This window comes from Onychostruthus taczanowskii, unplaced genomic scaffold (genome assembly GCF_017590055.1).
Source record: "Onychostruthus taczanowskii isolate IOZ18803 unplaced genomic scaffold, ASM1759005v1 scaffold4, whole genome shotgun sequence".
Lineage (NCBI taxonomy): Eukaryota > Metazoa > Chordata > Aves > Passeriformes > Passeridae > Onychostruthus > Onychostruthus taczanowskii.
Window position 1 is genome coordinate 8401363 of NW_024501459.1, and position 12660 is coordinate 8414022.

Genomic DNA, 12660 nt, shown 5'->3' on the forward strand with positions numbered 1-12660 from the left:
TAATTGAGGATTCCTATCCATATAATAAAAGAATAATTCAGTGAACTACTATTTTCATATGGATTTAAGAAAATGTTTGCGATTATAAACTGCCAGGCTGTGGGAAACAACAGCTTTTAAATACTTCAGGAAAGGATTTAAAAACATTTTTTACCCTACTCTGGACCCTGTGGTGTTTTTCTTTTATATGTGTGATTTTTCAATTTAGGAGTAACATTGGACAGAGGAACACAGGAGACAGACAAAGAAGCATAGGTGTGTATTCTGAAGAAAAAACAAAGCCTTCCAAAGAGGCAACATTATCTTATCAACAAGAATTACAGCAGCAGGTACTGAGTGATACAGCTTCTCACTCTTCATTCTTTTATTTTTTGACATATAATGGTTGTAACTATAGTACTCTTTCAGAGACTTTTATGTAGTTTACTAATGAAAGGCTTTTTGACTCTCCTTCCTTTCATCACTTCCTTCCTCTGACCCTACTTTAGCTCATTTCAGCTCTTCAGGTGGACAGTAAACTCTCCAAAATCTTTGTCAAAGGCAGAGAGAATGTTAAGAATCTTACAGCAAACAGATCAGTTCCAGGCATGTAGCTTTATATAATTATTTTTATGAACATAAGAACCTGCATCTTAAAAGGAATGGCTTGTATTGCTCTGATATTCTATTATGTCTATAATTATTAGGAACAGTCTAATTTCTGTAAGTTCTTCATGATCATTTGGACACTTATTCAAATGTTTGCCTCATTTTTATTTCAGGTGTGTTTGTAGGTGGTGTCTTACTTCTTTTTAGCTTCTCTTTTGATAGACTAGGCAAATTTTTTTGGTCTCCTGTTCCAGCAGACATCTGAGTCCTATACTCACTTCAGTGGCCTTTTGCTGCTGCACCTCGTGGGAGTTTATAGTTATGAAATGTATTTCACCATGATGAAACATGTTACTTTTGCAGAAATTTTCCTAGAACCCAGTTCAGGGGCAGTGAACATTTTCTTACCTTATTTTTTAATGTATTTCCTTGGTAGAGGTAAATAATACCTGTAAAAATACTGTAGTTCTAATTATGTTTGTGCATAAGGGAGAAAGGAAAGGCTGTCAACCAAGGGGAAATAAAGAATAGAATAACCATTTAGGAAGAGTGGCAGATACTGTACCTGTGGTTGTCTGAAGGCATTCAGAGAAGTTCTCTTTTCTCACTATAGTCCTAACTATTACCTTCCTATATGAGAGACTTCACAATTTAACGTAAAAGTCTAATAAATATGGCATGATACAGTCTTTCATAGTTGTTATGGTTGAAAGCAGTTAGGATATTCTTCTTTTTGCTATAGATAAGCCTGACTGATGAATTTTGTAAACAGTTGAAGGGGCTAGATGGGTCTTTGTTTAATCATTATATCTCTTATGGAATTGTGATTACTTCATGAAGGGAAATTAAAGAATCATAAAGTGGCCTGGGTTGGAAGGGAGCTTAAAAATCTAGTTCCAACCCCACTGCCATGGACACCTTCCACTAGACGATGCTGTGTGACACCCCATCCAACCTGGCCTTGAACACCTCAGGGGATGGAGCATCCACAACTTCTGTGGACAACCTGTTCCAATGCCTCACCACCCTCACTGTGTTTTATCTAATTATATTTATCTAATGAAATGTTTTCCTAATGCACATGAGAAATAAACTTAAGAAAAATACATTAATATATTTCAAATACATAAATAGTTATATTTTAAAAGCTTTCAGTAAAAGATGGACTTTTTAACAGCTGTTCACTTTATAAATTTTATAAGTTAGGAGACTTAATTCCATGAATGATTTTGAAGAAAAACAAGAACGAAGCATATGAACATTCCTATGTTACATATATAGATCATAGTGAATAACCACTGAAAACTATTTTATGAATGATTATAGAATTGTGTAACATTCTTTTAAGGCATTTACTATTTGGAGTCATCTCCAGTCTACATTTTGGTTAAACAAAACATAGCAGATTGAGAGAAGTAAGTGCAGTAATATTGTAGAATTTTGCCTTTTTAATTTTCAGCCAGTATAAACATCTGTATCAAAGATCCAAAGATATGGAACTTTTGATCTAGTGCAAATGTCACATGTGGACATTGCTGGAACTTGGCAGTTTTATAATGTGTAGGATGTTTCTCTGATTATGCACAACTGGACGAGCGTGTTTTGACAACAGAACGCAATGCACTGTCTGCAGTATAGATGGTGAACTTTGGCTTTGCTTGCTGTAGATGAGGGAAATAGATAATAACAGCATTCAGTTTTCTCTGTTAACTTTTTATTAAACTTCTACTTAATGTGATATTATTGTGGAAATAATTTTGGCTGGTTTGTTTTTAGATAAGAGAGAGAGAAGAGCGACGCAGACAAGAGCGAGAAGAGAAGGAGAAGTTAGAAGCAGAAATGAAGAATTACAATCCCTGGGGAAGAGGTGGTGGTGGTGCTCCTCTCAAAGATGCAGAAGGAAATCTGATAAGTATGTTTGTGAAAATTATGGGTTGTCTTTTCAAGACTGATGTTTTCTTGCTCTCGTAAGGGCTTTATTCAGCCATATTATTCCTTGTTTGGTAACTCTGGTAGCCCTTGACAAATAAGACTTGTTTCAAGGAGATGCACTCCAGGAATAATTGAGTTATTATTTTGATTTCTGTAGAATCATTCAAAGAGTACAATCCAAACAAAATGGGAAACACAGGATATGTCAACTATAAGTGAAGACACAATGCAGTTGTAAAGGGAGAAGGAGGAAAACAAGCTGTCAGAATCATTTGCAATACAAATATGCTAAAGTCTGTTGTGAAGATTTTTATTTAAGCATGTTCTAGGAACAGGTTTTTAGGTTTTTTTTTTTAATGATTTCTAGGCTTAGAACCTAGGAACAGATTTTTAGTTGTGTGTTTTTTTTTTTTTTAATGATTTCTAGGCTTAGAAATCTCTATTTGTGGTATGAAAAATGGAAATGGGTTTATATAAATACACAAAGCTAAGTGGAATATTTATACTTCCCAAAGTAACACTGCTGGTAAATGGTTATATCAAGTGCACTAAGCAGTAATGTTTTTTAAGGCTTGCTTTTTACCAAGTGGTGTTTTATACAAGATGGGAGTAGTGAGCTGGAAAGTAGCTATGATCCAGGTTGTTCATCTACCCTTGCAGTAAATTGTTAAATATTTACTGGATAACAGTTTATATACAAAGGTGATTAATTTTAGTTATAGTTTAGTTTAGTTTTAGTATGACACCTGATCAACATATGTCAAAATTAATAGTATATTTTGAGAGTAGTGAGCAAAATTTAAATGCTTTTTAAAGATTTTATGGCCAAATTAAAAGTTTAGAAGCTTGTATTAAGGATCCAAGCATGTGTTTATCCTCAGGGCAGATAGAGGCTTTCATACTGCCTGATTTCAGATGCTGCATTTATGTGTTTGGCTTCTTCCTCTAGGCTTCAACAGTGGTGTGACTGGAAGTGTAAAGGTCTCATACTGGCCTGAGCTCTGCACATAATTGCTGAGAAGTTTATCTCTGTCTGTAAATGAGAAACCAAGACAGAGAAGCTTCTTACCCTGTTTTCCTGAATTAAATATGTAAAATATTTTTCGCAGCATAGCTTGGCAGCATGATGGATAAGCTATGAGTCAAGTGTCATGAAACAGGAGATGCTTTCTGACATGTCTTTTTTATGTGGTGAGACTTGTCATTTTATCCTCTTAAGAATATCTGTAAATAGCTTTTGAGACTGATATATGCAAAGGTTGCTTTACAGGGAGGCATGGAATTTAGAGTTCTCAGAATCTGTGTGCTTAAGTGACTACAGTAATTCATAATTATCAAAAACACTGTTTCAAAAGGTAATATGAAAATTTTCAGTGCTTTTTTGTTTTGAAATGAGCCTTCTAAGTGTAGTATGGAAACATTTCAAAATCAGCTGAAATTAACATCTTTAATCAGGCACCATGTAAGTTTTGATGAAAATGTTGCATAATGTTGATTTGCTTACATATTGAAATATGCACCTGGATTATTACTGAAGACATGAAGACCAAAATATGCTTCAGTGCTTCAATTGCACTTATTTCCCTCAACAGTAATTAGAGAGATTCAGCACTTAAAATATCAATACTAAACTCAAAAGTATCTTACAGCTTTAAGGAGATAGAAGAAAGGGTGGTTTCTAAATATCTGCTTGTCAACACAAACTTGACAGTCAATTTTGTCTTTGAGTTCTTTATCTTTCCAATTAATAGCATTTTAAGGCAGGGGAGAAGGGAGGTTTGTTGTGAAGAATCATTCCTGACAAAAGAAAAGTGACAAAATGACTCTTCTAATCTTTTAGTTAATAGTACCTTATTATTAGAATCTCATCCTTAGCCTCTGTGTTCTTGTCTTTGCCTGAATTTTTTGTTCCCATAGCAGATATGCTCAGGAGAAGTGGAATCTGGTCAAAACCCCCTGTATTTTGGAGAATCTACAGTGAATATGTCTTTATGAGATTAAAACACCATAAACAGTTATTTCCCCTTTCCTTTAGCGGACTTGAATGTCATGCACAAGCGGAATGGAGAGGCATATCATAATCCAGAGGCAAGACTATATGAAGATAAAAGGGCTATTGTTGACCTAAATTTGGCCTCCTCAAGACCTGAGAACTCAGAAGCATCTACAAATAAAATAGCAGGTTTTTAAGAATACTGTATTATTCCTCTAACTATCCATAAGTCTTAGTGATCAAAATTCCATAGTTCTTTTCCTCTTTCTGGTAGTCCTTTGATAGTGTTAGTGCTGTTTACCTGTGAAGTCAGTACCATGCTTCTTTCCCAAATTTCTTCATTGCAGTCACTGTACTCTTAAAATCTTATCTGTCTTGTCAGTAATGATAACTAAAGCTGTTTTAGCCCTGAAGAGTCAGGATCAGTATATTAGTTTTCCAAATTTGGTGTTTTTTAATTAAATCTTTGTACGTGTTTGTCTTATTTTTAAATGACACAGTAAAATACAGCTGTGTACTAGGTGAGACTGTGGAATAAAAGGAGTTCTTCAGGAGTATGATGTTAGAGGTTAAGGTGAGATTGGTACAGTAACTAGCTAAACAAATTCTAAAAAGTTGCAGGTAGATTGGGTACATATGGAGCCCTGTGCACTGCCTCCAAGTTCTAAGGATTTTGATTTATTTTCATATTTTAAAGCTAATGCATTTTTATCTTCTTACATTTTTTGAGACATCTAAATGACAGCACTGTGTTACTCCAGACCTGTCCCTAGTTTAGCATGGGCAAAGGCCAGGATTGGTGATGGTCTTCTCAACTCAGCTTAGATGCTACTTTTCCTTATCTTGTTTGAATTGTTGCACTTCTTAATAAAGAATTTCATAGTATTACAATATACAGGTTGTGTATTTAACCATTTAGTAAGAAGTGAAACAGGAAGGCTGTTAAAGTAATAATGTTAAACAGCCAAGAACCCCCTGTTTAGATCACTTATTTTGGGATCAGAAGGTGGAGCACATCAGTGATGGGATCTTTATAGTCTTGCACCTTGAATTTAATCAGCCATGTAGTAGAGTGGCTTTGTGTATGTTTTGGTGGGTTTGGTTACTTGGTTTTGTGGGATTTTTTTTGGTACACTGCCCTGTTAAAAGAGGAACCTGCAGGATAGTAGCTGGTACACAGCAGGCATTTCCCTTGATACTTTCACAGTAACTTGTCTGTCTTGCACCCATGCCTTCTAAATGATATACAAAATTTATTCTGCTTTTTGATATGGAAGTATCTCCATCATGAAAGAGCCACATGTAAATTTAGTTCTATTTTGGAAGGATTCAAGCATTGCTTCCATGTAAGGAAAAATAATCTCAAAGTGTACTCCTTGGTATGCAAACACATGCTCCTAAGGCTAGGCTGTAGCAGTAAACATGTGCATTCCTATGGGAATACTTTAATGTGTTATTTATGCTTTCATCTGACTTGGGTGTTACCATATAGGGAAATGTAATGTTCATCTCAGCTCAGTGGAGCTATTGCTCTTGCACATCTTTGAGGCACTATCCTTCAGAACAGACATGATATGAGTGAAGAACATGCTGCATGAGCTGCAAAGTTAACACAACCCACTCTGCTTTTCCTTTACTTCCTTTCTTTCTCCTCTGCTTCTTGTAGGGATTCTGTTCTGCAAAACCTGCTCTGTGTGGTATCTGAATTAATGCACCTATCTAGAGCTTTGGGGATGGTATGGTTATGTTGTGGTCGTAACTCAGGGCTAAAGGAAACCTGACACTTCAAACTTTATAGTACAGAAAACATTTTATACTGACAGAATTCAGATTTCTGACTGCTTAGAATTTTATTTGCCTGTCTGGGGCTTTGATTTTTGTAGCATCCTTTGCTATTTTGTGTAAATATTTGTTCTATTAGGATGTTCTGCTTTTAAAGAGTGAATAAACGTGAGGAACAGAACTGTATGTTCTGAGTAAAAGGAATTGCATGCAGTAAAGCTACAAATTGTAAAGTGTTTGCTATTCTAATTAATTTTCGGTAATGTTCTTAGATACTAAGCTGCAGATTGAATGGTAGAATAGGTGACTTTAGTAGGTGTTATTTTGTAGAAATGCAGCTCACTCGGATGGTATTAAACAGTTAAAACCTGGCAATTATTGCAGGCAGAAAATGTAAGAACTCTCAAGCCCTGCTACAGCCTTGAGTTACGACTGCCATAAGCTTCCTTTTGAGCCAAGTGTCTCAGATTCCCCCTTCCTCATTCTGGCTTCCTGTCTTAAGTTTGTTTGTTATCTGTAACCTTTCCCCTCCCTTAGGTATTACATTTGCACAGGCCTCTCCTTTTGCTCGAGGTAATGTGTTTGGTGAACCTCCATCTCCAGAGCAGCTTAAGAGACAGGAATCCTACAAGAACTTCCTGCGTCTACAGGTGAATGCATGTGCCAGATACCATTCTGTGAAATAAATTGTAAAGAGAGGGTTTACACTCAGAGTAAATCATCACTGCCCATCCAAGACCTTACCTGTGCTATCACAGCCAATTCTGCACACAAGAGGTGTACTAAAAGCTACATACTACAGAGTTTCTTGGATTTTGGCTTACATAGTACCATCACTTAGACAAGCATTTCTTAATAGTTGGTTTCTTTAATCTAGGCTCTATCTTTTTTTTTTTTTTTTTTTTTTAAGTACAGGTCTCTAAATATGGTATTGAGTTCTGAAACTGTGCATAGAGTAAAGGTTTGCATACATAAATGACTACAGAAACCAAGGTGTTTGCCCTTGCAGGTCTACATGACAAAAATGCACATTCATCAAAATGAAATGGTGATCAGTCACAGTGTAGTTATTTATTGATGGTATATAAAACCTGGTTGTTCCTTAACCAGCTTATGTCCTCTGTCCATAATATTTCACATTTAATCTTATGCTGCATTAATTAAATATCAGTGAAATTAAATACCATTATCAAGGAAATAATAGATAATTTAAGAGACTACTAAAGTCACGTTTGATGTGGATCTCTTGAAAAGAAAAGATCAAGGGTTTTTTTCCATGCACAGGGCTGCCAAATAGAGTAAAGAATGGGCAGATATTTTGCTTCAGTAAGTCAGCACTTTGTCTAATAATACTGCAGTTGTGGAATGGAAAAAGATAATTACCATATCTTTTTGGTTTCCCATCTTCTATTATTTAATCAATGAATAAGTGTTACTCCACCACATCTTGAATAGAGCAAGTGTTAGGAAATACTCTGGTTTTACTAGTATTGTTTATAAGTAGTTTTCCTGTAGAGGGGTGGCTCTGATGGCCAAAAAGAAATAGTAAAATAGAATCTCATTTTAAGGGAATTCTGAAGCTGAAATATAGGACAGGCTCTAGGATTCTTTTGGTTGCACCATATAGCTTTTGATTTTGCAAGTAGGTACTGCAAAAATCATGGTGGTAAATGTTGTTAATCAGATTGTTACTGGCTATTGACAGTTGAATACTTCTTTTGTTTTTTAAGATTGAAGAAAAGAGACGTAGGGAAGAAGCAGAGCGAGAAAAACTTAGAATGGAAGAAGAAAAAGAGGAAAAACGACTTGCAGAGCAGAGGATGAGGATTCAAAAAGCATATGAAGAGGAGCTAGAAGAGAAAAGGAGGAAAGATGAGGAGGTGTAGTATTTTGATACTGTGACTTCTTTCCATCCTAAACTAACCCTTTGTAATATTTGTTGTGTAGAAGGTAAGCCAAGAAGTGTCCTATGAATTGGTCTTTGCTTTTAAATGGTCTGCATTAATCAGAGGAGAGGTGGAAGATTGTCAGCATTAACTAGCTCATTCTTCTCACTCTTCATGCTGTACTACAAACTTGAAGTATTGTTAATTCTTTCAGGGAAAAAACTGTAATTTTATAAATGACAGTGGTGCCCTCCTTACTAAAAGAAATTGGTGGTAAGGCCAATAAAAAGCTTTATCAAATTGATGAATTAAAAAAATATCACCCTAGTTTTTGTCTTAAATCTAGTTCTCATAGATTTTTTGGAAAAATGTACCTGTGCAGGAATATTTTGTAAAGACTTTTTTTGAATTGGCAAGGAGAATTTGTTTTGGACGAATGCCAAGCACATCTAGTGCATACTTTTCACAGAGGTAAATTCAAACCTCTATCAATACCCATGGATTTAATTCACAGGTAATTCATACCCCAAATTTTTATTTCTTGGGTTTGCATTTTTTAATAAATTTACATTATTTAGAATATAATAAATAATTGTAGGAAGAGCACACAAGGCCATCAGAAAAGGAAGAGTCCTTTAGTGCCCTATGGGATTATGGAAGATAAGATTAGGATGTAGGACTTGAAAATTTCTAAGGTGTAACATTTATCTTATATTCTAAATTCTCCTTCCCTAGTATGAGCAGATTAGTTGGATGAGCCTTGTCTTCTGGATACCAGAGCTGTTGTAGCAGAGAGTAGGGAGCTACCTGGTGTCACTGCTAGTCACAGTCACACGACTAAAACTGAGAGCAGATGATCATTTCTCTGTAGTCTTGTGATATTGTGGTGCATGTCTGCAGTATGTTTTAATTGAATCCTGATTTTTGGAAATGTCTACTACAGTTTAGCCTTAGCTGATGGCAGATCTGGGGTCACAAACTGGTGTTTATAGAAGTTATTAGGAATTCTGTTTCATGATGTTAGCAAAGCCAGGGCTGCTGCTGTTTGATATTTACATGAGATAGACTTCAATTTGGATATTTGAAGTCAGGCTACTGAAATATGCTTTTTTATTTCATACTAATCACTTGGATGTGTAATTTTAACTTCTCAAAAAAAAACAGATTATTAATTGAGCTTTTTTTTTATGTATTAATTATGTTACAGCGAAGATTGAAAAATAAAGAAGTAATTCAATTAGGTGAAGAAAGGAGAAAAGAGGCAGAAAAACAAGGAAAAGAAAAAGAAGAAAAGCGAGAGGAACAGCTTAGACAATATTTTGAGAAAAAAGAGATGGAAGAGGAAAAGAAGATGGTATGTTTAAGTGACTTTTCCTAGAAAACTTTAAAAAATAACTGGATTTTAAGAAAATCACCTGATTTCTTAGACTTCTACCTTCATTGTTGTTCCCCTCTCAGTTTAACAAACTGCAGTATACTTAATGCACAGAGAACAGCTGATGGAAAAATCAGTCATACTGCAGTAGAAACTTACCTTGTTGATGAAATTTGCATTAAAAAACAGGAAAAGCAAGATGAATAATCTGCACTCAATTTTTATATCTGCTGTGAAATACTGTGACCTGCATTTGCTGAGGTGTAAATATAAATCAAATTGTTTATTGGAGGACTGGTAGGACTGTTCATCTTAAAAAAAAAAAATAATGTTTTTGGTAATTGAATTATTTTTCCTTTGACCTGGATGATGTAAGAAATCCATCACAGAGAATTCTGATGGACAAAATCTAAGTAAATTTGTACTAAATGTATGTAATTTCTCTAAAATAGACAGATATAAAGAAAATGTCTAGAGGAAAAAAGATATATAACTGAAATATAAATTAAGAAAACACCCTGCAGCATAGGAAAAAAGTATTAAAATTTCTATAGGTAGAAAACAAAAATCACATGAAATAATTTTTGCAGTCATTTTATGCACTTAGGAAAATTTCTTTCTATCAGAGGGAAGACACTAACAAAACTCTGCCTGTCCAAAATAACACTTTATTCAGGAGCTGCAGGGATGTAGTTTCAGTCTTGGTTTCCTCCCTGCAGTTGTCACGACAATCTTCACCCGTCGTTCCCGCTCTGCAGAACAAATCAGTGAGAACAGAAGAAAGGATTCCCTCTGCTGAGAGCCGTCTGTCTTACTGTGCACAAGTATGTTACAGCACAAGATTGTTAGAGCAAACTTTACTGGTTTATTTAAGAAAGTACTGTGTATTAAATCATGCCAGGTTTTTAAAGTTTGCCAGTTTTTACTGCAATGCAGGGATAAAGAGACAGCCTTTACATTAATCAGTCTTGGAGGTCTGAAATTTAAAGTTCAATTTTATTTCAAGTATTGAAGATTTTTTTTGGTGGTGTGTTATTTTAGGTTTTTTTCTGCATGTGCATTTTCTGTAGGAATGAGTACCTCATTTTGGAGAGGACATACACTGTCCAGACCCTTACCAGGGGTGTGATGATCTCAAGATTTAGGACAAGAAAGTTTACATATAATCTAGCAGCTCATAATTTTCACTCACAGAAGAACTTCGCTCAGGCATGAAGTTTAATGTTGATTTGTAGCTACTGACATTCTTGTGTAATCTTTATGTTTTTCAAAGTACAAGAAGATTACTCCTAATATGCTTTGCTCTATTCTCTGCATCACAAATGAGTTACAGTTCTGAGACCTCTCATTTCTTTTACTTCGTTACAGTAGTGGTTCTGAGACCTCTCATTTCTTTTACTTTATAGTCTTCTCTGGGGCTTTTTTGGCTTTTAAAATAAACTTCTCCTAGAAGAAAGTAGATTAAATAATTATTTATGATATTTGAATCTCAGGCCATACTTCTGTCTTTCTATTGAGAAAGTGTTTGTTTGTTTGTTTTTTACCAACTCTTTGTCTGAACTGAGCTAAATACTTTATAGTGCAGTTTCAGAGAATATTTTCTGTCACACTTGAAACCATTGCTATCCCTAAATTTCCTAAATGTGAAGAATGCTCTGGAGGTAGGTCAGTTTATTTCTTTAGCAGTACTTGGAATAGATTTGTTTAGAACTCTGAGTAGTGCATTATAGGTATTGTCATAGTAATTTGGATTATACTTTGAAAGATCAGATTTAAAAAAAACCTTAGGCATTCACAACTTGTAAGGTTACTGTTCTGACTTTCAACTGTTAATGTAAGTTAGCTGTAAAATAAAGAAATGTAAAATTTCTTCCTTTTACAAATGACATTTCATATTGATGATGATCACTAGGATCCTCCACAGCCCAGAGCTCCTTCTCCACCTGTCCCTGCTAGAAGAAATCAGCTGCGTTCATTAGGTGGGTATTTGTCTTCATTGCAAACTCACTTTCTATTACAACAAACCCTTCTCTATTACAGTTCCTTTTCTTGCCTGCAAAAGAAGAGTCCTTTAAAATTTTCATTTCTGTCTAGGTGTCTTCTCTTGCTTAGTACTATTAATGTATTACTATGATATGTCTGAATTTTTAAGACAAAATAAAAATGCATTCATTGTGTGTCATCATAAGGAAACATGTTTTTGTAAAACTCTGATAATGGAATAGTCTGCATGGGAAGTGCTGGATCTCTTGGAACAGGGTACCACTGTGACCAGAATATGGCAAAATGGGAAAGTTTTGGATTTGCTAGTATGGGATTAGACCAACAGAGTGTAGAGCATTGCAGCTCTAACTCTTAAATTCTACCTACCTTTGTTAGTCTGCCTAATCCTCTCCTCATTCCTCTTAATTCTCACTGGTTGTTCCGAAATTCAAATGTGCTGGAAGGATCTCCTTTGTTTCTTTTAATATTAGTTATCCTGGCAATATGTGGGTGGAAATCAGTAATCTTTCTGCTGATACTTTTTTTTTTACAAGTATATAAGAAACATCACATGAAATCTAGCAGTAAGTGATGTTCTACAAATGCTGCTATCCTGCAGCATAAAGTACCTGAGACCGTTCCAGGGGTTTGTGGATTTTCCACTAAATGGAAGGCAGAGTGGTTCTAAATGCAGCCTTTGGAAATTGATTGGCTCAGACCTTCTGTCACAAGAGAAATAAAGACATATTAACTGAGTCTCGTTTCTGAGGATTTAAACTAATAAGACTTGCCTGCTAAGTTCTGGACACTAAAGTCTAAAAGTCAGTCAAATATCCAACTATAAGTATGTTATTTGGAAAGTGAGGAATTTCTGAAACTGCTTTAACTTGTGGAGGAATGCTGTCCTGACCATAAAAAACAACATAGACCCAAAGCAGGTCTGAAAAGTCAACATAAGCATGTAATAAAAATTGAAGTTAGAATTCTTGACCACTTAAGAGAATCTGCACTAGACAGACAGATATCCAATACTGAGTCAGGAAAAAAAAAGATACCACTGCCGTTCTTGTTATCTGAGGACTGTGTAGCTTTGCATATTTCAGATTAAGGCTATTTGCTGG

At 35.1% G+C, this 12660-nt stretch overlaps 1 protein-coding gene across 3 annotated transcripts in view; it reads left to right on the forward strand.

Moving 5' to 3' along the window:
• CSPP1 (centrosome and spindle pole associated protein 1) overlaps nucleotides 1-12660 on the forward strand; it is a 60933-nt gene that overhangs the window by 32739 nt on the left and 15534 nt on the right. For all 3 annotated transcript variants that reach the window (XM_041412983.1, XM_041412982.1, XM_041412984.1), the window contains exons 16-23: nucleotides 209-329; nucleotides 2365-2500; nucleotides 4556-4702; nucleotides 6833-6945; nucleotides 8026-8175; nucleotides 9389-9535; nucleotides 10276-10380; nucleotides 11469-11535. In XM_041412983.1, the coding sequence (XP_041268917.1) occupies nucleotides 209-329; nucleotides 2365-2500; nucleotides 4556-4702; nucleotides 6833-6945; nucleotides 8026-8175; nucleotides 9389-9535; nucleotides 10276-10380; nucleotides 11469-11535 (986 nt within the window). The remainder of the gene's footprint in view (nucleotides 1-208; nucleotides 330-2364; nucleotides 2501-4555; nucleotides 4703-6832; nucleotides 6946-8025; nucleotides 8176-9388; nucleotides 9536-10275; nucleotides 10381-11468; nucleotides 11536-12660) is intronic.